This window comes from Pygocentrus nattereri, chromosome 24, assembly GCF_015220715.1.
Source record: "Pygocentrus nattereri isolate fPygNat1 chromosome 24, fPygNat1.pri, whole genome shotgun sequence".
NCBI classification, from domain to species: domain Eukaryota; kingdom Metazoa; phylum Chordata; class Actinopteri; order Characiformes; family Serrasalmidae; genus Pygocentrus; species Pygocentrus nattereri.
In genome coordinates, this window is record NC_051234.1 from 9,922,813 (window position 1) to 9,947,185 (window position 24,373).

The 24,373-nt window shown below is 42.2% G+C and overlaps 1 protein-coding gene across 2 annotated transcripts; it reads right to left on the reverse strand.

Moving 5' to 3' along the window:
* Positions 1-854: 854 nt before the first annotated feature.
* ptpn23a (protein tyrosine phosphatase, non-receptor type 23, a) lies at positions 855-23,053 on the reverse strand. 2 transcript variants are annotated; one of them, XM_017716871.2, is made up of 24 exons: positions 22,970-23,053; positions 19,037-19,111; positions 18,217-18,344; positions 17,614-17,690; positions 17,424-17,473; positions 15,730-15,861; positions 15,543-15,623; positions 13,754-13,885; positions 13,231-13,278; positions 10,891-11,006; positions 10,715-10,794; positions 9,311-9,425; positions 9,085-9,150; positions 8,794-8,939; positions 8,380-8,685; positions 7,724-7,878; positions 7,437-7,588; positions 7,156-7,335; positions 4,250-6,989; positions 3,974-4,158; positions 3,706-3,810; positions 3,476-3,614; positions 3,259-3,372; positions 855-2,541 (listed from the first exon to the last, which is right to left on the reverse strand). In XM_017716871.2, the coding sequence occupies exons 1-24, from the start codon at positions 23,051-23,053 to the stop codon at positions 1,972-1,974; spliced, it is 5,976 nt and encodes a 1,991-aa protein (XP_017572360.1). In that variant the 3' UTR covers positions 855-1,971. The 2 variants fall into 2 exon arrangements, with proteins under 2 accessions (XP_017572360.1, XP_017572359.1); XM_017716870.2 differs by having other exon boundaries at positions 855-2,544.
* Between the last annotated feature and the right edge of the window lie 1,320 nt (positions 23,054-24,373).

Here is a 24,373-nt window from a genome sequence, read left to right on the forward strand (position 1 = left end):
TATAGTTTATAGCCCAGATTTGTGGAAAAATGGGTCGACTTTGAGTAGAAAAAAATATTGTGAGTTCAGCTTCTTTTATTATAAGGGTTTAAAATTACATCACCCATCTATTTTATTGTAAAGAAGACAGTTACAGCTCTCATGACACCCACGTTTTGAATGTAGCTTATGGAATATGAAAGTTATGAAGAATATGATGAAGTGCGTTTTGGAACCACTGGTGGTTGCGAGGAGTTTAAGAGGCCACAGGGGCGCTACAGCCCTACAGTGTAACCATCACTACACCTGTTGTAAACATGCCTGCTTGCCTACAGCAGAGCTCAATAGTCTTAAGAGTAAGTTTTTCTGTTTTAAAGACTAGAAAGACCCCCTTTGGATGCTGCATCTTGAAGGTGGAAGGAGCTTTTGAAAGACTTACCTGGGGTGGATACCTGATGGCAGGGTGTTTGAAATGTGTTTTATTAGCTGTGATGTTAGCTATTAGCCAGATAAGTTTATCACTTTATTATCCTCTACACCAGTGGACTGTATGATGTACTTGGCTAATGCATGCCAGGAATTGTCCAATCCCAGCAGGCATTGGGTAGAAGGCAGGATACACCCTGGACAGGTCGCCAGTCCATCACAGGGTAGTCAGAGGACCGTGATGGATAAAGCAATAAGGATAAATAATCTGCCAAACTGATGGGACCGATGGATGCTGAGCTACAGAATCTTGCATAACATTATAACATTAAGTAATAGTGAGTTTTAGACTGGAATACCACTTGTACCATGTCCCTGTGGTATGTCACCGTCCTGCTGTTCCTCCTTCCAGGTAACTTCTCAAATCTCTCAATTCAAAGGCAACACAATTCAGTGTTTCAAGGATGCTGATTTTAATTAAGATATATTTACAATGTTTACTGAAAGGCATAAAGAATCAACTCAATAGATCGTAAAGGATTCTGGAGCGCTGATTCGTAAATGTTAAGTGTTATAAGTAAAATGAGTGCCCAGCATATCAAGTCCGCACTTTTGTTACCAGCTTTGACTTTTCTACAAAAATGAATACTTTACCCAGAAATGAGTGTTTCAATAATGAACCGCTACTGGGAGGCGTTAGCTAACTGGTAGCCATCGACTGGTAGGCGTCAGCATACTGGCTGGTAGCCATCGCATTTGTTTTTTTGCATTCATATACCTTTCGATGGCAGAATGCTCTTGCTTGTACACAGGTGAAGATGACAAACTACATGGCAAGCAGTAATCTTAGGCCTGTTTTTCAAACACAGATTAAAGACTACACTCAATTTCCATTAAATTACACTTTGACAAACTGAGATTCTTCATTCCAAAAAGACTTTAATACTAGGATCAAGTATAATCTGCATCTAAAAACTGGCCATCAATCTGCTAAACCAGTGCCCTTCTCTCAAAAGAAAGTGAATCCAGCTGCTGATTCTTTGTATTTTGTATCCTTTGTTAATACAGTGACACACAATGTGCAGTTTGAGGGATCACTGGACAGTTTCTGAATGAGGAGGGCATGCAAGGTCACTAAAGTAGCCAGGAACAAGAGGGGCAGTGCTGGAGAAGTGCAGACTAAGTAGACTCATTAACAGACATACAGACAGACGAAGACAGAGACAGACACACAGTGATGTGGTCCCAGAGGCACAGGGACTAGTTTGGGAAAGGGGTTCAGAGCAGCCAGAACAGTTAAGGGTTACAGCACAGAATCGTTTCCGTGCAAACTGCTGATTCAATGAATGAAGGCCATAACAATTAGATGACGAGCAGGAAAACACTAAACGTGATAGTTGTTGGCCTTCAAAACCGTGAGGACCAGTTCCTCAGACCACTGGAACACTGGCATTTCGAACAAAGCATAATCCATGACCAGGTAACTAGCCCTGAATGTACGACACTAAGCCAGAAGGTCAGAGACAGAGAGTTCCTGAAAGGACCAATGCAAGCATTTTCTACATTTTAGGTCTTGTTGAGTGTCCAGAGGGGATCCAGAGTGCTAAGTGGGTCATCTCCTTGTGGCGGGCCCTGAAGACCCTGCCCTTCCTGGGGCTGGAGGAAGCTTTGCTTGCTGATGCGCTGTTTGCCACGGTAGGCACTGTCCAATGTGAAGGCTTCAGGCGTCAGCGAGGCCAGCAGGTCCAGAGATGATGATGCTGGAGGAGCTGCTGCTTCAGGTGGAGGATGGTGATGGTTGGAGACCGGGGAGGTCTGCATGGACCCCTCAAACCCATTGCCATGGCGGTCGGGAGGTGAAGGGGAGCGTGTCTTGCCCGGAGAAGACGAGCAGGAGAGAGGTGGACTCAGCGAGGCAGGAACAGTTTCAGTAGATGAAGGATCCTGAACAGGCTGCATTGGTACTGCTGGAGGCTCTGATTCCGCTGCAGCAACAGAGGTCAACAGGTCCTGACTGTGCTCCTGCTCAGACTCAGTGCTCGGGGGTCGGATACTGAGCTTAGCAATGGTTGCCTGAATGGAGCTGATGGGCATATCACCTCCCAGAACAATATCCTGAGCCTCCTGCCGTGGGTACTGCTAAACAAACACATCAAGGGATTGTTTGTTAGATCAGTGCTTCTTAGTACGGTTTCTGGAGAAACCCTGTCCTGCATATATTCGATGTTTTTCCCGACACACCTGTTCCAACTAACCAGCTTATTCACAAGCTTTTTCTGAGTTCTGAGATGTGGGTCTGTTAGCGTAGGGAAAAAGACTGGGAACCACAGATAGATCATGTAAGTCAGTGTTTACCAGTTCAAAATACAAAGCACCAAAAAGCACCTTAGCATTCATACTACCAATTTTATGTGGTCAAACAAATCCCTGGCCACCTCCAAAGGTAGTTTGAGTGATCACTGTGTCTCCACACCTATTCTTAGCTTTGTCCCACTTATGATCAGATTACCCAGAACAGGTTAATGTTAGGTGCAAATGGGGCCTTGGTTAGCTCATGGTTATGATAATTAGCTTCTGAGCAGAGCCTAGTGCACTGGGGTACACATTCCCAACCCTGGTCGCAGGGATCCCTCTCGCTCTGCACATCTTAGTGTTTTCCCTTCTCTTCCCTACTTGGTCCTACTAATTAGCAAGCACTTTCTAAGATGAAGTGGGCATGTAAAAGTGGAGAAAGCACTAAAACGTGCAGATACTCAAAACCCAGGGCTGGGAATCTGTGCATTAGAGCAAGGGAAACACCACACTGACGCAGAAATGGGTTCAGAAAAAATTAAACTGATTGAAGTGACCCACCTTCACTACAGTGTTATTTGTAGTCTTTTGGCTAGAAGAGGTAATGATGCCACGGCGCTGAAGGACCTGCTCCGCATGTTTCAGCACCGCCTCGTAGCAGAACTTAAGGTGGAGCTGTATGAAACATAGCAAGACTGTATCTGTAGCTTATCCTTAGCCCAATACTAAGCTTACTTTGTGTCTGAAAAAAATACCTGATTCTCAAGCATACCCATACCTTCTCCTGTAGCATATTCTTTCTTTGTTGCCTCATTTTTCTCACTAGCTGGGATAAATCTGGTATGCCATTCCCAGCTTCCAGCTCCTGTAGAGCAGCATACAACAAGCAGAAGGCACCTGTCCGGCCAACACCAGAGCTGACAATGACAAAGACAAGAGATAAATCTTTTTGTCTCCAAGTTTGTCATGAGTTTTAAAAGTCAAAATGTGTAACCTGACATGGCACACCTGCAATGCACTACCACAGGCATGTGTAATGGACGCTGAAGGAGATAATGTCCATGAACTTCCTGAATGAAGCGTATGAGGTTACTTTTACTTTCTGGCAGGCCCCTGTTTGGAGAAAAAAAAAAAAAAGTGCCTGTTCATGCACTGCAATATTAGAATGAATTATGAAGGGTACAAAGTCTTATATATAACACTTCTTCATAAAAAGCTTTTCATCAAGAAGAGGTAGTGACAATTAATAATTTGCATGTTCAGTTTGGTTCCTCACAATTCAGGCCAGGAGGTGAACTGCAGATGGATGACCGTACGCTTCAGACTCTGGTCTCGGTACTGCAGTCCAATCATGCGCTCCACATGGGTGGGTGTGTTCTTCTGGGTAGTCAAAGTGAGTGTAATTGGACCCTGGGCAACCTGCTGTCCTCTTTCACATGGAAAATAGCGCAGGACTTTTTGCTATGAGAACAATGAGAGGAAAAAAAAGATTTAAGGTGGGACAGAAATGAAACTCTGCTTGAAGGATTTGCTTTTGGTTTGTGGGCCTTACCTTTTCAAGTTCTTGCTCTGACACAAGCATTACAATCAATGACACTTTCTGTTCATAGACCATGAGCCAAAAATCAGCAGCAGTTCCAGTAAGGGGAGCCTGTGTAGCAATGAGACGAGGACAGTATGGTGAAAGATCCTCTATAAAGCTGGCATTGATGTAGTCATCTTTGCCTGAGCGCAGAACAACACGATTGCGGTCATAGGGCATTACATCCTGATGGCGGTTTTTCATGGTGTAGCAACGTGCTATAGCAATGGAGAGTTGACGGGAATCCTTCTCTTGCTGATCCTGCAACTCCTTCCACCGAGCATCAAGTTCTGACAAGCCTCCCTCCCCTGAGGGACGCTCCAGAGATTGTACAGTCAATCTAAACCTTTCAAGCTCTGCACAAAGCTGAGAGACTCTCTCTGGTGCCTGGTATGGGTCACCTTGAATAAGTTTTACTCCCTCAGCTTTCTTCCGATGCTGTTCATCCTGAGGGTCAGCCTTGGTGGGTAATAAGACGTTCGCAGTGTCTTTGCTACCTCCATGCTGGCTCTCAGGACTTGAAGAGAGGAGATCATCTGTACTGGAATTCTGGCGTTGAAACAGGGAGTCTGATGATGGCAAAGGGCCGGAGGAGGGCAATGGTGTTGTGGCAGTCTGGGGTATTGGTGCACCTCCAACAGGTGTGAGAGCAGGAGAGGGTCTCTGAGGCACCATACTTAATGAGGAAGGTCCTGGAGATGGAGAAGGTGATGGTGCAGGTGAAGGCAAGATGTTGCTTTGCGGAGCCCCTGGTGCAACTGAAGAGGGAGGGATCATACCCTGAGGAAGAGACTGGGGTCCAGCTGGTACAACTGGTCCAGGAAGCTGCATGGATCCAGTAGGAATGCTTCCACCATGTGGTCCAGCATAAGAAGTTGGTGCCCCTGGTGGAAGCTGTGGAGGAAGAGCCTGGGACTGCTGAGGAACTGCAGACTGGTGGGGAACTATAGGGACACCACCTGGATAACCCAGAGGTGTGGAGTGTGGGGGGAGAGGTTGCTGGGGCAAGCAGATAGGATGCTGAGGCACCGGGGGACGAGGTCCTGTAGGTGCTTGTGAGTGGAGGTGGTGTTGTGGAGGGAGAGCCTTGGTGGGTGCTGGCAGCTGTGGTGATAGAGAGACAGGAGGTAACTGAGGCTGCACAGGGACAGGGACCCTTGGCGTATTTGCAGGAAATTGTGGCTGGTAACTAGGGTGCATCTGAGGGTGAGAGGGATGTGGCAATGGTTGTGAAACAGCAGGCATTGGTGGATGAGCGGAATGTGGTAATGGCTGAGAAACAGCAGGCACTGGTGGATGTGAGGGGTGCGGTAACTGCTGGGAAGCAGTGGAAAGTGGTGGATGAGAGGGGTGTTGTAACGTTGCAACAGCAGGCATCTGTGGATGAGGTGGGCGTAACACTGGTTGGGAAGCTGCAGGCATTTGTTGGCGAGATGGAGGGGACATTTGCGTGGATGGTGGCAGCATTTGTGGCTGGGATGGTAGAGGCATTTGCATGTGGGCTGCAGGGGGTGCCTGCTGTGAGGAAAGGGGCACTTGTGGAGGGTGGACAGGATGTGTTTGTTGATTGGCAGGGGGCAAATAGGGCTGGGAGGAAGGGGGGATTTGTTGTTTCACATGTGCTAAATGTGGCATAGAAACTGGAGGCATCTGCTGGGAGGATGGAGGCATTTGTGGATGTAAAGTATGTTGGGGCAGCTGGGTTTGAGCAATGGTATTAACGTGGGCATTGATAGGTTGGCTCCCAGGAACAAATGAAGCAGGTGGGTATACCTGCTGAGGCTGCTGCAGAAGAGTTGGTGTAGGGTGAATATGGAATGGATGTTGCTGAAGGTTTGTTGGTCCAGGCTGTCTTGGTTGAGTCATGGGGTGTGGGTACTGTGGCTGAGGCCCAGGCATTTGTTGTTGGGGTGGTATAGGCTGAAAATATGTCTGTGGCTGACTTTGACCACGGACCTGATGAAATGGTTGCTGGGGCTGTGACTGTGGTTGAGGGGCTTGTACTGCCTGAGGTGGTTGGTTCATGGGAACACCAGGCTGCTGCAAGTACTGAGGCTGAGGAGCAATGTGTGGGGCAGGTGTATACACAGCAGGAGTGGGCACAGTGTGGCCAGGGGTGGGTGTAGGCATAACTGGTTGTCCTGATGCTGGAGTGTAGCTGGGAATTGGTGTTTGCACGCTGTCCACAGTTGTGGTGGAAGGTCGAATGGGAGTGGGTGCCCCAGGTGCAGCAGGCTGGGTCTGTGAAGATGGAGGACAGTACCCAGGCACTGAAGGCTGCTGCTGGGAGACCTGAGGATTCGGCATCTGTGGAACCTGCTGTTGCTGTGGCAGGGGTCCTGGCAGACTGTGATTGAAACCCTGGGTTGGGGGAAGTGTATAACGGGAAATTCGTGCAAGAAGCTCAGGAGGGGGTAGGTTGGGAGGAAATCTGGGTGGTCTGTAAGCTGTCCCAGGCCAGTGTAGCATGGAGCTAGGTGTGGCCCCTGGATGAAAAGCCTCAGGCATCACAGGGAGACCTGCTGTTGGAAGAGCAAGTTCAGGAGGCAAGCTACGAAGCTCTTCTGGCAAGTCTCCACCTAAGGCTAGGATGGCAGCATTCAATTTGGCTATTTCAGGGTCTTCCAGGTTGGAAGAATCCATTTCCGGGACTTTTTTTGGAACAGGCTTTGGGGCTGTGGGCCTTTGAGGAGGCTTTTTCTGAATTTCTCTGTTAAAAGAAGTTGGTAAAAAGAAGATTACTGAGTGCACTGTTACATATTATTAGACATATTGTTAGCAAATACTGCCTGAACTAAATACTTTGCTTTTGACAAAGTAGCAGCTGGACGAGATAATGAGAAAGACTCATTCAGGTATGCCGTGTTGCTTCTTACTTTTCTAATATGGCTTGTCTCTCCTCTTCTCTGGTCTTGCAGACGGTTTTAGCCCTCTCTAGGAGGCGAGAGGCTTTGCCCTCCAAGTCTTCATAAAACTCTTTTCCCTCCTGAGATTTCTTCATCAGGTCTTCATAAGCCTCATAAGAGGCAACGAGCATTTGGACCGTGCTATTCCATCTGCAAAGTGAAGATGGACCAAATGAGTGTAATGCTAGAATTCGACACAATGAAGAAACAGAGATTTTTGTGCAAAGTTTGTTTACTACTACAACTCTTACTTGTGTTCTGTCTCAGCGAGGCCCTTGCGTACTGTGGCATACTGGACATTTGCCTCTGTCAGCGCCTTTAGGATGTTCTCCTGAGCAGCTAGATTCTGATCGATGTATACCTTTACTTGTTCATACTTCTTCAGCTGTTCCTCAAATAACCTCTGATAAAGGAGATCGGTCAAACAAAACCATAACATATAACTATCTGCTATTGTATACTGGAAATAATGAATTTTCAATGGTGACTTATCAACAACACTGAAATGTCACCCAAAAGTCAGTGGGTGGTGCTGTACCTTCATATCAGCCCGCTCGGTGGTAACCAGAACAGAAGTTATGTCGTCCTGCTGGATGAGTTCCCTTAGTTGCTTCTCGAGAGAGCTGCGCTGGTCTTTCATCTCCTGGACTTTACTCAAAATTCTTTTCATGCACTGTAGACCTGCCACTTCATCTGGAAAAGTGGGTTTTTGTTCAGTGACATTCAACATTGCTAGGACTACTGATTATGTTCATGACAAATTATTTTAGCCAAAATTGCCAAAATTATATTAAACAATACAGGTCAATTTGCATTAAACTAGTCTCAAATTCCAGGAGTTTTGTCTTGTAACACTGATTGCCATTACAAAATAATGTCTGCTTCATACAGACTGGTAAATGCTGACCATTCATAAAGGTTAGGTTTGATTTTCTGCCAGCAAACGTAAGGTGTCTAATAGCATGACTGGCATTAACCCCTTGAAATTTAGGTGCACTACTGTCTTATTAGGTTCTAAGGCTTTAACCTTTTGAATGACCAAGGCACACCAGCAGGCCCAAACTTCTTTAAACTAAGATAGCTTAGACAGTTTACATTAAAGTCCCCATAGCGACTGAATAATAAGCCTTAGTTTATAATAAGCCTGGGATTTTAAGGGGTTAAAAAAAGTGAAATACTCCAACAAACACACACCTTCACTGAGTTGTGGTTTGGGGAGGGCCTCTCTCAGAGTGTCGAGAGGACCTCCCAGGAGTCGCAGGTTGCTGATGTGCAGATTCATGGCACGATGAAGCTCTGTGTTGGTGAAGCTTGCTTTCTCGTGGGCCTCCATGTATTTCTCCAAATCTCTGCGGAGCTCAGCCAGGGCAGCAGGCTGGGCTGGAACTGCCTGCTTTCCTGCTGCCTCCTCCAGCTTCCGCTCACCTGCTTCGTCCTCATGAAGCACTGACCGAATCTCCTTCAGCGAGGCTTCCACATCCGTAAACACACCAGACAGCACTGAGGAGTGGAAGAGGACAAATTCACTTAGTGTGAGCAGAGACAGAATCTGTGGGTTTGTATTGGGGACACATATCTATATTTTTTGCACTAACCCCATGCACCTACCCTGCATGGATTGTATGAGACTCTTCACTGTGTCTGGCCTCACGCTGAGAGCTGCACACTTCTCCATCAGCACTGAAGGAATGTTGTTGTACATGTCCATGTTGTCCACAGAGTTTGGGTCCAGATTTAGAGAGTCCATGAATTGTCTGAGGGAACACATGCGATGCTAATTCCGGCGATACTTAATAATAACAATTTACTATGTTTCTATGATTCTGAATCTAAATTGCATTATTTAGAAACAGAAAAATTCCATCCTCAGCACACTGCGCTCAGATGTTCTGTACTTACTCTAATGTCTCATTCTTGCTGTCTATTTTTGCCATGACGTCCCTTAGCAGCTTGGCCTTTTCTTCACTGCAGATGTTAAGAGATGTTAATGTCATTTACAGGACATTTATGGGCAAAATACCTGACAGGTGTAATAGTCTCACTAAAGAGTCTTCTGAATATCTTTGACCATCATTAAAGGGTCATTATGCAGCAGCTTTCATAATCAGAGATGAATAAACCTAACCTGTAGAGAGAAGAGGCCTCGTGAGCAGCCATGGGCACCAGCTTAGAGAAAATGTCTGGTCCAGTCACACTGGGGTCTGTTGGGTTCACAGGTAAGGCTTTAACTAGCGGAGCACCTGGATCAAAATAGAGAAGGTGCATTAGTATACTCTGTATTAGTATACTCTATATCCTGAATTAGAAGATCGAAGAGCAGAAGAAGAGCACAAGGGGAACAATATAATGAAATGAGATCAGAAAGGTGTTGAACCCAGACCATGAAAGTAAGAAGAAGGTTTTTGTACTTAATCTTTGAACTAATAGGAAGCCAATGCACATGTCAAAGAACAGGAGTAATATGAGCTGTTTGGTGGAGGTAAGAACCCTGGCTGCTGTGTTTTGGATGTATTGAAGACGAGTGATTAGTTTAGCCAGAAGGCCATAGAAAAGCGAGTTACAGTAATCAAGAGAAGATGAAAGCACTAATCAACATTTTAGTGTCATTATCACTCAGCATAGGGCGCAAGCGTGCAATATTACACAGATGAGATATGCAGTTTTGGTGACGAGCTTCATTTGAGACTCAAAAGTCAGAAATGAATCAAGAAGATCTTAACAAATTCGGCTGGGTGAATATCGACACCATCAATGTCTAATGCAAACTTCAATATTTATATAAGTACATTTATTTTCAGGTAATTGTTTTGCAACCAGTGTTTTAAATTTGTGATACAAAAACTTGTATGGGCAGAGGCAGAGAGGGAAGTAGTGCTGATAAAAATTTGAATGTCATCAGCATAGCAGTGGAAGTTGCGGATGATCTGACTGAGTGGGGAGATGTAAATGATAAACAGGAGAGGTCCAAGGACAGATCCTTGGGGTATACCTCAATCTACAGGAGCAATACCAGATTTATGGGAGCCCATAGAAATGTATTGATACCCATCAGCAAGGTATGACTGTAACCACTGAAGTGCAAGGCCAGTAATGCCAACAGATGACAGTCTAGATATAAGAAGATTATGGTTAACAGTACTGAATGCTGCTGTTCACAAATACAGCCTGGGGTTACTTCTACAGCTTGTTTTATGGCTGGTAGAAGGTGCTGTAATCTCTACTGATAAAAAAGGCAAAACATGTCAAATTCAGACAGTACTAAAATCACCAAGAAGCACCAGTAATATTTACATTACCCTCACGTAAAACTAATCCTGTTTGAATAGGCCTGAACAATGAACAGACAAGTATTATGTATCGTCAAGCATCAACCAAGTATCATAATTTTGTTTTGGGCAAATTATTCCTTTAGAGGGCCTGAATGTACTTACCTTACAAATCTCTTAACTTCATAAAAACATCATTAATGGATATTATGCTGTTTGGTAGGGAGTAGATTTCAAGGAAAAGACATGACAACACGAAATACCTTTCACTGAGGGCAGCGTCTCCAGAGACGGCACAGACTCATGGTAAATGAAGTCATTGTCTTTCTTAGCAGAGTTAAATCTGAAATGAGAAGCAGCGACATCATTATTTTAAAAACTCCAACTAACAGAACAACATGATGATGTAGGGAAAGCCTACCATAAGGGGTTTACATACTTTCCTCCGATAACATCCATGGTGAACCGCAGGGCTTCTTGTACGCTGTCGGGCTGCCCCTTAGCCAACTTTATAGCTTCGTTCAGTTTGTCGAGTGAGCTCTGAAGATAGGCAAGCTGTGGAGGAACCAAAACACCAGATTTAGAGAATGAACATAAAAATAACTGAGGAAGGGATGACTTGGAATGGACTTTTTAGGAAACTGAAACCCTGGGCACTTTAATCTTTAAACAGTGAGGGAGGGATTTAAGGTCTACATGAATGTCACAGTAGCATCTATAAACCCCTTAAACCTCTAATGGCTGGATTCCCAGGGCTAGATTAATCTTAAATTTAGAATATAAATTATGCTTGGGTGACATTTATATTTTCATACCTCCATAGCTTCATGACATTTCACCAAGGTATACAGTATATGATGGTATTTGTGATTAAAATAAAAAGAAATAAAATTTAAAAAAAGCTGAGCTGCTGGTGATAGAAGTAATTTATAACACATTTCTATTTAAGCCTCATTTCAAATTCTGAAAATTTGCTTTTTGGCAATGGCAGCCTGCTTTACATGATTAATAAACAAGTTAGTGCAGTTAACTAGGAAACAGGAGCTGGTTAGCGCTAGCTTTGCTAGTATGCTAACAGCTCTGTCCACCAAACTTAAGCACTGACACCATTTTGGATAAAAAATAATGATTAAAATCTCAGACAGTGAAGTCAAGAACCGTTTGAATAAAGAAAGATGAAATTAACTTGTTCTGTGGTGTTTGGATCTGCAGCCAGATATGCTACCTTAACATTATCTTAGCGAGCAGCTACAGACCCAAACAGAGCCACTCATCACAGTATAGGCCTGATTTCAAAATGCTCTGCTGACACAAATTTAGATGCTAAAAATGTCTGAGAGAGCAAACAGATTGACAGTAAGCCGAAATTCAGCGTGTTTGAAATACCATCATTTTTAAATATCAGAGTACCGTCATCCCTCCCAACCCTACACACTTAAAAAGAAAGTTCTTCAAGGGTTCTTTAGTAAAGAAAACGTTTCTATATAGAAACATGAATATTCAAAGAGCCCTATGCATGATTAAGGATTCTTTGCATCGTTAAAGGGTTCTTCAGATTGATGGGGAGTGTTTTATATGGTTCTATATACAACCTTTATGAAAGGGGTTCTATAGCACCAAAAAGGGTTCTTCTATTGTTACAGGCTTGACATCATGCCGATAGGAACCCTTCTTAGTGCTATATAGTACTCCTTTCAAAAAGGTTGGCTATAGAACCATATAAATCACACTCTCCGTCAATCTGAAGAACCCTTTAACGATGCAAAGAACCCTTTAATCATGCAAAGGGCTCTTGGAGTGTTCATAGTTCTATACAGAAACATTTTCTTTACTAAAGAACCCTTGAAGAACCATCATTTTAAGAGCATACTACAAATACCATTTTAAATTAAGCATGTCAAACTGCCAAAGTGCTGCAGACATCAACGTTTACCCTCATGAAGGCCTTGCTAATTGGCTGATGAGCTAAACAAGGTGTGTTTTATGGGCAGTGTACTGAAGTCTGCAGTGTTCTGGCCCGCAAGGACACATGGGTTTTAAATAGTGAATCACCACTGGCATTGCAATTTAGTCCCTGTCTAAGCTAATTCCATGTCCAGAAAACTGACCTATACTGGGTCGGTTTACTAGACATAGATTGGCCAAAGCCTATCTTGAAAGTAAAAGGATGACTACTGCTAATGAAATTAGTCCCAACTACTCTTAATCTATATCTGTAAAACTGATCCTCCACATTTTAATTCCCCACTCTCATAACTACCGAACTTTCATAGTAGATACTGAATAATTTATATTAGACACTGAATAATTTGCTGAATATGTCAGGGTAGCTAATGAATAATGCACAGTAGTTACTGAACAACTCAATGTATAATGAATAATTCACAGTATTCATAGATCACGCATAGTAAGTTAAGTGATACTTTTTTAATCCCACGAACGGGGAAATTCTGCCTCCGCATGCAACCCATCCGTGAAGTGAAACACCACATACACACTAGTGAATACACACACACTAGGGGGCAGTGAGCACACTTGCCCGGAGCAGTGGGCAGCCCTATCCACGGTGCCCGGGGTGCAATTGGGGGTTAGGTGTCTTGCCCAAGGTCACTTCAGTCATGGAATGTCGGCACTAGGGATCGAACTGGCAACCTTAGGGTCACATGGCCAGTTCCCTAACCTCCAGCCCATGACTGCCCAATGTAGGTAGTAGGTTCTGAACAACTCTGATAAGCCTGTGGTTCAATGGGATAAGTGAAAGTGATGAAAGGACACTTACCCTTTCTCCATACTTTTGCTGTTCCTCAGCCTGTTTACCCATGTGCAGCTATGCAGAGAGACAGGAGGCCAGTGAGACACTACAGCTGCATTTCTATCAGTTTAGAATTTTCACTCTCATCAAAAAGGAGCAGGAGAGTGATGTCTTCAATTTAAATCTGAAACCAAAGTGCTATGTTGCCTCTAGTGGCCATAAATAGCACTGTTCCATTTCCCATGAAAAGATTTCTCATGTCTTCTCTCCACACGTCAGATACATTACTTCACTCTAAACTCCCCTGAGTTCATGATAATTAGGCTAAATAGAGGGGAAAGACATTTTTAATGTCTCTCTAAACCTATTCTGAATAAATTTTTTTGCTATTTTGGACATTTCCTGTACAGAAATTGTTTTCATGTTCAGAAAAGTAAGCTAACCCATTCCACCCCTAAAAATCTAGCACAATATAACCTATTGTAAGATATTTTCACACAGTATAGACTCCCAACAATCATGTTTTTGGCATTTTCAGAAAGCAACCTACATGAGCAATAGCAGCAAAATAGTAAATCTTCATCTGTACAAGCTTCTTCCAGTCTTTCTGGATCTTTCCGAGCATAGAGGCAGTGTCAGAGTTCTCCAGTGCACGGCAAGCTTCTTTATAATAGTCCACTACCTGAAAGAAACAATGAGGAAATATATCGGTGATTATTAGTGTTCCCCCTCTCAGATACAATAGGCTTGTATAATTTTAAATGCATTATGCTTTATTTTCATCTACTCAGACTTGCAGGAGATTTTAACTGATAATTCTGTCAAGAACCTGTCAGTCCAATCTTCTGTTAACTGACAGTGTCAGAATCCAGGTTGCCTACATTTTGTGAGGGCAGTCGTGGGCTGTAGGTTAGGGAACCAGCCTTGTGACTTGAAGGTCGCCGGTTTGATCCCTGATCCGACAGTTTGTGGAGAGCATCTGGAGAGCCCTTGAGCAAAGCACCTAACTCCTAACTGCTCTCTGAGTGCCGTGGATAGGGCTGCCCACTGTTCCAGGCAGGTGTGCTCACTGGTTCTGAATTATGAATGAAATATTATTCACTCTAACTCTGGTGCACTTGTACCAGGTATTCAGTATTTATTGCTGATAGGAACCAGACGTCCACCTCTAAAAGCTCCCTCATAGAAATTACATGAAATGGTTATGAATTCACTGCCTGATGTCTGAGACACTGTTTTTCAAACAAATTTTTTGGCATAAAACACATTTTTTAAAGCCATTCATGGAGGGGATATGTGCATAGTATTTTAAGGTTAAATAGTCAGAAGCCCCCGCCCCCACTCCCATTGAAGGTTCACTGGTGATTTTGTATACCAATAAAATGCCTATATTTGTGTTGTAGTCATGGTGACCCCTGGTTCCCATCACCACCACTGTAAAGACATCTGAACCATTTCACACCAAATCACTCAATCACTCTGTTTACACCTTAGGGACTGAATTATGGTTTTATGCTCTTATTTCAGTCTTTACAGTCAGCTAAGCTATCCCAGCCTGTATGGAGCTCACTGAAAATAGACACCTGAAGCCTTATAACAGAACTACTAGTTAAACTGCATGTAATGTATAATATTATTGCACATTATTATGTAAATCCAAACGAAATATAACTTTCGTTGTATTGTCTTGAGCTAATCGTTTTTTCTTTCTTTTGACCACAACTCTTACTAGGCTCTTCTTCTGGGTTAGAATTTTGTCCAACGCCCAGTTCAGAGTCTGAAGTTTTCCTCTTCAAAAATTTGTCCATCGCTGTTGTACGTCTTGCCACCGTTAGCTCTCCCGCGCATCACTTCTTTTGTTTTCACGGCACTTGGCTTCCTTACTGTCAGTCATTATTATTGTGCTACCTACTGCCACCCCCTGGCAAAGATGGGTGTTTAATTAATTAGTCAGCCAACACTTTGGCACAGGCGCAGACTCTCACCAACGCCAAATCATTTATAGTGACCAAATATTTTTTGACCAATTAAGTGAAACTGTACAATTTCCTACGGCACACCACAGTGGTTGAAAATCACTGCTCTATGCATGCGCTTAATTTTGGATCAGATTTCTTGTAATAAGCATGTAAACAGAGATTTCCCATCAGATTGTTGAGCAGAGTGACCATAAATACCTCAGGCTTAATTTACTGTCAGAATATACTCCATAAGATTGGCAAAAATAACTGCATGTAAACACAGACAGTGTGTGTAAGTTATTTTTTACATCACCATTTTCCAACCTATCTCTATTCCTTAGAACTGAGTTTATGATGAGGGCCCTTAAACTTACTTACCTGAGCGCTTATCCGTGCCACGAGGAAACTTTTTCTATTGTCCAGCATTGACTTCTCCAGGAGGCACTCCTGGGCCTGGCCCTGAAAATACAGAACAGCCTGAATGAGCTGCAGCTGGGAGCAGGTGTCACTGGAGGTTAATGTATTACTAGTGTTTGTGGTGAGTTGTTGGTGAGATAAAGCTTACCAGCATCAGATTGATGTTGAGATTGAGGATCTGGTGACTCATGTCCACACTGTAGCTGTGGCTGAAGTGATCCCGCAGGTAGGTGAACGCTCCGGCCGAGCACTGGAAGTGTGTGCAAGACACTTTCATTCCCTATAAAGGAAACCCAGAGTTAGAAAAAGGAACAGTGCACTAATATGAGACGTCTAAGCAGGTAATAATGCTTTTAATTAATGCCTAATTGACCTACACAATATTAATAACCAAAGATTAAAGTAGGGCTGAGCAACATGGCTAAAATATCATAACACAATATTGATGACATTTTCACAAAATATGATATTAATAATATATTAATATCATATTAATAAAATAATCAAGATTTCATTTTTCTGAGGTTTGAGAAGTTGAAACAAAAAAATTCTATCAAAAGCTATGAGCACAATATTTTCTATTTTCTTTGTAATCAAACATGTATCATGGTATGGATGGGTCTTTAACTAAATATTCAATAAGGTCCATTTAGAGAAAATATCAAGCAAAGGTCCAGAACATCATAACGTCTAACTTGTGTCATGATTCAGTGCCATAGACTGTTTACTAAGTAGCCTAGTAGGTATATCATCATCTTATGTAGTCAACAAATGAATGTTAAATCAAATAAAGTACAATTCAGTAATATTTCAACCTTTTCTCTTTTTAGAGCATGTCATGTGAAATAACTACCCTCCTGACAGACTAAGGAGATCTTTTGACCCCAGAGCCATCAGGCTCTTCAACTCTTCCCAGGGCAGCCAGAAGAGAAGAGAGAAGAGGGAAGAAGATAGAGTAGGACTAAATCTCTGATGATAAATTACAGGTTTATTTTATCTACCTGCACATATGGACACCTTACTGTACATATTGCACATCTGCACACCTTATTACACATTTCGCACATCTGGACACTATTTCAGTACCAATATATGCACGTATTTATTTAGTATTGTCATGACCTGAGCCTCCTTGTACGTTCAGTATTGCACGGCCTTTTTTTTATCTCAGGATTGATCTTATTGCATATTTTGTTTATTTTTAGTTGTATATATGCCTGTAGTTAAGGTTTTTGTATATACTGTTCTTTTTATATTGTATCACCCTTATTATTATAACTGTCCTTTGACTGATACGGGCTGCTACATTGCCTTTTCCGGAATGGATGGATGGATGGATGGATGGATGGATGTAATAGCATTTGCTGCTAATTAAATTCACAGGAACTATGAGTTAGCTGAAATTTTTTTTTGGTTGGCTCAGTCACCAGCCCCTCAGTCTGTTACAGTGAACCGCACACGTGTGGCACTTTCAGCCAGATTGTTCATAAACAGTAAAGACTGGAAACAAAGTGTTTTCATTTGTAGAGTTGTAGATTGCCCAAATATATTTTTTTCAATTATTTCAAAAACAAAATGTGTTGTGCCCCACTGAATATGATATCATTAATCTTCAGTGCTTAACACCTGTTTTACTGTCCTCTGCTAAAACTGAAACAGTACCAGGTTAGTCGTTGTGATTTTTGATTGCAATAATTACAGTCGTTAATGTGGTGCTCTACTTCTAATCACATACGCCTACGTTATTGAAAATATTCATTAGTAAGGAAAAAGAAGAATTTTGGTCAGGGATGTCCTGCGCACACCAAAATGGTTCCAAAAGCAGAAAAAGCAAGCACTTGCCTCCTCAGACACCCTGTTATCCATGGCTCCCAACATTGAATGAAGCGCTCCTGCAGAAGGAAACATGACTGGAATCAGGATACAAGCCAACAATACCCGTGTTCAGAGATCGGGCAGATTTCCCTGATGACGATGCAAATCCACACAATCACAATGCTGCCAGTGTTCGGCTTAGTGTCGAACTGCTCACCCAGGTTATAGAGGATGCAGGCCTGCTCGTAGCTAATGTCATCGTGAGTGACTGTCTTTCCTGAAAATATCTCAGTCCTATCGACAGGAGAAACAGAAAAGATACATATATTTATTCAAACATATAAAAATAAACAGGAACAGCAGCCTAAAGTGTGATCGTTCAGTAATATTCTATATTTTTGGGTAAACAACCGTGTCATATCAATAAGGACGTCAAACATGGAATCAAATATGTCTGATGGGCAGAGATGGGCAGTATCTAGTAACATTTATGCTGCATTCAGGTGCTCATCGGTAGATTTTATAAACCAGATGGTTAACTAGTAAAATACAACATCGTTTAGGTGCTCATTCATAGATACACCCAACACAAGGTTGCATTACATCTTATAAACTCATGTATCACCTAGAATCCTAATCCAAAGTGTAACAATCTTGGCTCCTCACCCCTAAAGCACAGCTCAGTCATCTAACTGTCATTAATATTCAAAGACTGTCCTTCACTGGGTAAAATGTGGATACTGAATTCACTTAACGTGACAAATTACACTAAGCTTTTAGTAAAAAAATCTAACTCTAACGGAGAATTAGGAATCCTCACCAGGAAATAGGCACAGCGGCTTCCTGCCCAGAACCCAGAGGCACACGGCTCTGCAGGTAGTGCAGCTGCCCGAAGTATTTCCGTAATGTACTGCAGCCCTCGAAGTCCCTGGTCACGTTCACAGCACCCTGAAGAAAAACAAAATCACAAATAAGGATCCCTAATAGAGCTGCACAGGCTTTGCAAATGAGCCCTCTAACCAATCACAATTATAATGTTTTGAGCTGTGAGCATCCAGACCAAGCACACTTCCACATATGTTCCTCTGGGTGTTTTAATGAATAAAGACATTCATGTAGTGCAAGAAAAGATGAAGAGCATGTTATTATGATAAATTATGAGATGATTTGCTTTTCTGAGCACACTGTGGACATCACCACTACTTCAAGGATGTACTTAAACTGACCAACTGCATCTTACAAAGAGAGCTTAATTAGTCCTGTTTAACTAGATTTAGTGGTGCACAGTAACTGAAACAGTGAATAAAAGTAACCATATTTCTTATATCAGCTTAATAAACCTCAGAACAAAATATTGTGATGCTTAGTATGCATAAAGAAAATGTTTTGAAGTATCATGATGTTATATTTTTGCCATAGTGGCCACTCCTATCCTAAACAATACAGGTCAGTTGTCAATCACGTCTCATTAAGGCTCACTAATGCATTTTCATACACAATTGCAGTGTGTAGCAATACAACCACAATAATACCATTCTGTCCATGTCTTCCAATCCTAATGTAAACCCTTTTATGTTGTTTTATGACTCAAACCAGGTGGACCAACTGGTCTAATATTAATGACATGCACAAACACTCACCTGTCGCAACTGCTCCAGCTTCTTCAGCTGCTCATTGTAATTGTCTGGGTCCTCACCATAGTTCTTCAGTATGAACTGAGCAAGGAAAGGGACGAAAGAACAAGAATAGGTAGGTTAGGCCGAGACTTCAGTGATTTAAACTTGCACAAACTGCAGCAGGTTGTTGTCACTCTATTAGCCAAAGCTGTAAAAATCGTCAATGAGCCAAACTGACATTTTAAAGCTACACGATGCAAGATTTGCTTGTTCATATTCAAAGAGGTATCATCATATCCAAGTTAGGAGAATAAAAACAGGTTAAAATATGGTGAGCGTGCGCTGCTGCAAGTTGTCCTGTAAAGCCTGAAATAATCGTTTAAAAGTCAGAGGTGTGGGGTCGGGAGTTATGCACTCCACATTGTAATTCTTTACACACGCAGACTCAAAAAGTATGTCCGGCTCGATGTTCAGACCTCAAATGATCTCAAAATCAATGTCATATTGATGAAAATATGATGACAATAGTAGATAATGCACTCATATTCTCAGATGTGTCCTTCACCAAGTTGAGACTGAGCTCTCTCAAATCGCTAGATTCATCTGCTTGGGGAAGGGAACCGAAGCACAACGCACACTTCAAAGTGTTCCCAAAGAGGTTCCCAAATCCCCAAAACATACATAGTGCAAGTTCTAAATAGGTAAATGAAAAAACAATAACAATAATAGAATAAATAATCTTAAATGCTGGAGTTGAATGCTGATGTAGAACTGCTAATTCACAAAATGGCAAAGAGAAAGACATCAATAATTTGGAGATCAATGGGCTTATATGCGTTTATGAGCAGTCAGATGGTTTCCTGATACGTTTAATCTGCATTGAGAAACTGCCAAACATTAAAAAGTTGTGAAGCTGAAGTCTCATTTCTCATTCACCAGTTGCTCATTTGAATTTGCCCGTTCCACCTTAAATGGTGCAGCAGTTACATTCTGGTACTTCAGGCACCAATTAAGATGGAAAGGGAAAATTTGAACAAGAAGCTGCAGAAAGAGAAGCGACTTCAGCCTCGTTAAAAGTCAAACGTTCAGAGACATCTTACAAGAAACTGTTCTACTTTTGTGGAAAAGTTTCCTGCTGGAGATGCGAGAAAAGCAGCTACAGCTGTTTTGCTTTAAGCTTTAGCTGAAAGTCTGTGTTTTCGTATATATTATATTTTTTATATTATACTAGTGCATTAGCCCATACTGAGACATATACAGCCAAGACGGCAAAACGTTAATTCAATAAAATGGACATAAAATGTGGTGGTTCCAAAGGTGGTTTGATTTTTGTTGATAGGTCAAAATGGGTCTTAACGTTTAGTTTACCGACCCCTGACCTACACAGCTTCATATTCACCACTATGCATACATCAGACAATCACTGCAGGTGTTTATATTTGATAATAAACCCATTTAACTCATTTAACATCCTTTCTTCGCTACTCCTTTAACAAGACATCTTTTCTGTGGCTCTTTTGTTGTCTGTTACTCACGGATTGCCTTGTTAGAGAAATGTAAATAAAAGGCCTAAGCTGAGAAAAACTAATTCTGATCCTGGAATCCAGCCCAGTTGGTTGACTTCATCTCTCTGACACATCCACTAAACCATGTAAGAAACTGATAATTGAATCACCTCAGTTTAACATCTAGATTACACAGAGGAGCTGGCATAAAAGTATTTATGGCTTTGTCTATAGAAGGAAGGAGCCTTAGGAAAGTCTTCTGATAGTGACATCAAGAAAAGCTCTGCTTCATACTAAAAGGTTCTAATAAGAAAAACAGTGATAAGCCTGATCCAGTGTTTCCCAGCAGCTCTGGTCCTGTAGACCACTTGCACAGAGCCCTATCATTATCTTAAATCTTTCTTGAGCTCCTTCAGCTGAGTTCCAGCCACAGATACTTATTACAGGGAGATAGGAAGCACTAGACTAGATCAAATCTTATGGTAATGATTTCAATAAAGTAGCAGAAAATTTTAAAAATGAACAATGGAAACAGTGTATGGAACTTTAAGACTCTATAGGGCTGGGAATTCAGGTCACATCATGCTGGATTATGTGGTTATTCTGTCATTCTGGCAGGGTTTGTTCTTTGTTTACATGCTACAAATACTCTCACTGTGAGAGCTTGAAGAGGTCACTGTTTTACTGGGTTTTACAGCGTTATGCTTAAAAGTTAATCAAATGAGAAAAGGAAAGTGGTGTATACTAACCATCTCCATAGAGAGGCCATACAACTATATAATGATAAAATCAGCCTTGTTGACACAGTGGATCCACATAAAGTCCCAAATAAAGAGTGAAGTAATGATCTGGACAAGCTAATCTTACCTCCTCTTTCATTTATTTCAACAGACTTTGTCCTGGCTGGTGTGTGACATAAGTGCAAGTTCTTCTGAGTAATTCAGAATTTTCAAGGTGGTTACAAATAGATATTTCATCGGCAATATTTCACTCAGTGACTGACACATTTCACCCAGTGACTGACACATTTCACCCAGTGACTGACACATTTCACCCAGTGACTGACACATTTCACCCAACGACTGACACATTTCACCCAACGACTGACACATTTCACCCAACGACTGACACATTTCACCCAGTGACTGACACATTTCACCCAGTGACTGACACATTTCACCCAGTTACTGACGCATTTCACCCAGTTATGGACACATTTCACCCAATTACTGACGTATTCTACTCAGTGGCATATAACCTCAATTTGGACCTCTTAGTGAGAAAACACTGAGTGTGTGAAGAGTTACTTACATGATATGATACATATTAAATAAACAAAATGATGCTGAAAGTTTTATTCCATTGTCTGCATAGTTGAATGAAATTCGCTTTCCTGTCTCTTTCCCTGATTTTGCCTGATTTGGTGGCTCCACATTCTAATCAGCTCTGCAAGTATATTTACTGAGTGAATCAGAGTAAGATTCATTCTACTGTTCAGAAACAGCCTAGACTTTAATGCTGATATCAGCCCAATACTGATCCCCACCTATACTGATATGCCAGCTCCAGCTGCGTACGTTTTTGTGGTGCTTTGTTTTGTGTTTTTTAATAATAATACAAAAACTTTCAAATATAAGTTTAGACATGCACAAGAAGACACACAAATAACTGTGCCCTGTTTCTGCTTTAGAGGTTGTGATTTTTGGGGTTTTCTTTATTAGTTATGTTGCCTAAGCCAAACTTGAACACATATCGACCCTCAAATCTGATTCTGACCTAATACTAAATCGCATCGAAACTTTCATCGTTACAACCCTGATATGAACCTCCAACCTCAGCAGATGGACACCTGCTGTACAGGTATAACTCTGGCTAATCTGTCTCAGTTAAGACTGAAACTCTTCTGAAAAAAACCTAGAAACGATTTAAAAGTTTCTGGTGGTGCCCAGTAGCCAGTAATGGTGTTTTGTGTTTTCCTGATGGGTTGAGGTCACAGTGTAGATCCTAATGATGCTCTAGGACTGAATCAAAGACGCATCTAATGGTTTCCAAATGGGATTTAAAGGTGTCCTACAAGAAACCTAATGGTAACCATTCAGCCAATTCCCATTAGCAATTAAAATCATCAAGTTTGAAGCCTAATGGCCTTTTCAGGAGGGAAAACCTCGGTTATGGGCAGATGACAGCATTATTTAGCTAGCTAGGTGGAATATTTCGAACAGGCCAAACAGTTTTGCTCCACAAAAACCACTAACGAGCTAATCAGGTTATCTAACAGGCTGGGAAGCTAGTTAGCATTAGCTTTAGCTCGGTAGCAGCAGCTTCTTCGGACTCGAAGACTGGACTCGGCCGGCTTTTAGTCCACCAGGACAGGCAGTGAATGTGTAGGTTTATGAGGGGGAGCGTTGAGGCTGCTCTCCCTGGCTCTGGTGCCTCTGTCCCGCCTGCTCACCTGCTTCACCGCCGCGCTGAACTCGAACTCTCCTGCCTCCTTCAGATCCAGCCAAATCATCGGCATTCGCGGCACCGCCTCCATCCCAGCCCGCTCTCCTCCGGCCGAATGGGCAACGAGTTATCAAACGCAGATCAGACAGCAGATTAAAGTGTGATTTTATCCCGATATCATGTATTTTTGTTGTAATCTAAACGACTGTGTCATGTCCATAGGAAACTCCTTGGTGTTTCGGATATGACGTCGGCCGTGGAGTCGACGGGCCTCATGGGTAATGTAGTCATTAGGATACAGGAGCGGAAACAGAGCAGAATATATGAAGGTTTACCTTATACAATAGCTTTGATACCAATTGTCAAATATTGCCAAAAAGGGCCAAGGGACATGCAGTCACGTTTTTTTTACTCTGTTTTCATGTGTTTTCTGCAATGCCTGGCTGGTGACATCCTGTATAAACAAACATTATGTGTCTAAGTAATCATGAGTAATCATCAAGAGATCATGCCTGTTGTCAAGGCTTAATTGTCTCCTTCTCACACCTTACTAAATCATGGCCACAAATGAATTATCTTGTTCCCATGCCTTACTAAACTAAAGCTATGCATTATTTTTATTCATACAGGATGTCACCAGTTACGGTTTTTATTTAAAGTATTAATATCTGCAGTTGTCTCTTTCAAACTCAGTAGAAGTAAGTGACCACAGTTGGACTTCTGTGTAGTGTTAATATGCCCTCCTGTATGACCTGAGACAAGGTTTTTTTCTCTCCATAGTTTATCAATATTTAAAACTGCTTCATTTTCAGGTTGGAATTGCAGTTGTTATATAAGATGATTATATTTTTGTTGATCTCCAAAAGCTCTTTAATAGCTATTGTGATTTCCTTCTTGTGGCTGCTCGCCCAACCCCCCAGACCACCCCCACCCCCCCCGGACCACCCCAAAAAGAACGTTGATGGAAATTTTTGAATAATTATTCCCTTAATCAGTAATCAAATAGATTAGATATTGTAATCAATTATCAAATAGGTCATATTGGCTAACAGAGAATATTCTCTCACAGAGGGCCGGCCTTAGTCTGTCTGCACAGGAGATTCTAGACACTGGAAGGCCCCTGAGCTGACACAGAGGCCTGTGTGGACTTACTGACCCAGTAAAGAGAGGGACATGTTGACCTTGATAGGTAAAGCAGGTTGGGAAACCTTGCTGAAACCAGTTTTTAAGAGTGAGCTCATCATGTGATGACCAAATTGATGGACCTATTAGAGAATGAGCTAATATCAAAATCTGAGAAGTGAGGTGGGGGGATATCAAACTACCCCAGATAAATGGTATAAACTGTTGTTTGGAACACTTTTTGCGCAGTTGGGGTCTCCTGAGACCCTGTGCCACCTGATGCTGAAAT

What these genes read in the sequence shown, in the direction of transcription:
- ptpn23a (XM_017716870.2), bottom strand. Translation starts at nt 23,053, where the DNA reads ATGGAGGCGGTGCCGCGAATGCCGATGATTTGGCTGGATCTGAAGGAG. An exon ending in ATAACAGGGTGTCTGAGGAG is followed by an intron (nt 15,862 to 17,423) that starts GCAAGTGCTTGC and finishes TTTCCTTTATAG; the next exon opens with GGAATGAAAGTGTCTTGCAC. An exon ending in ATTTTGCTGCTATTGCTCAT is followed by an intron (nt 13,279 to 13,753) that starts GTAGGTTGCTTT and finishes CTCTCTGCATAG; the next exon opens with CTGCACATGGGTAAACAGGC.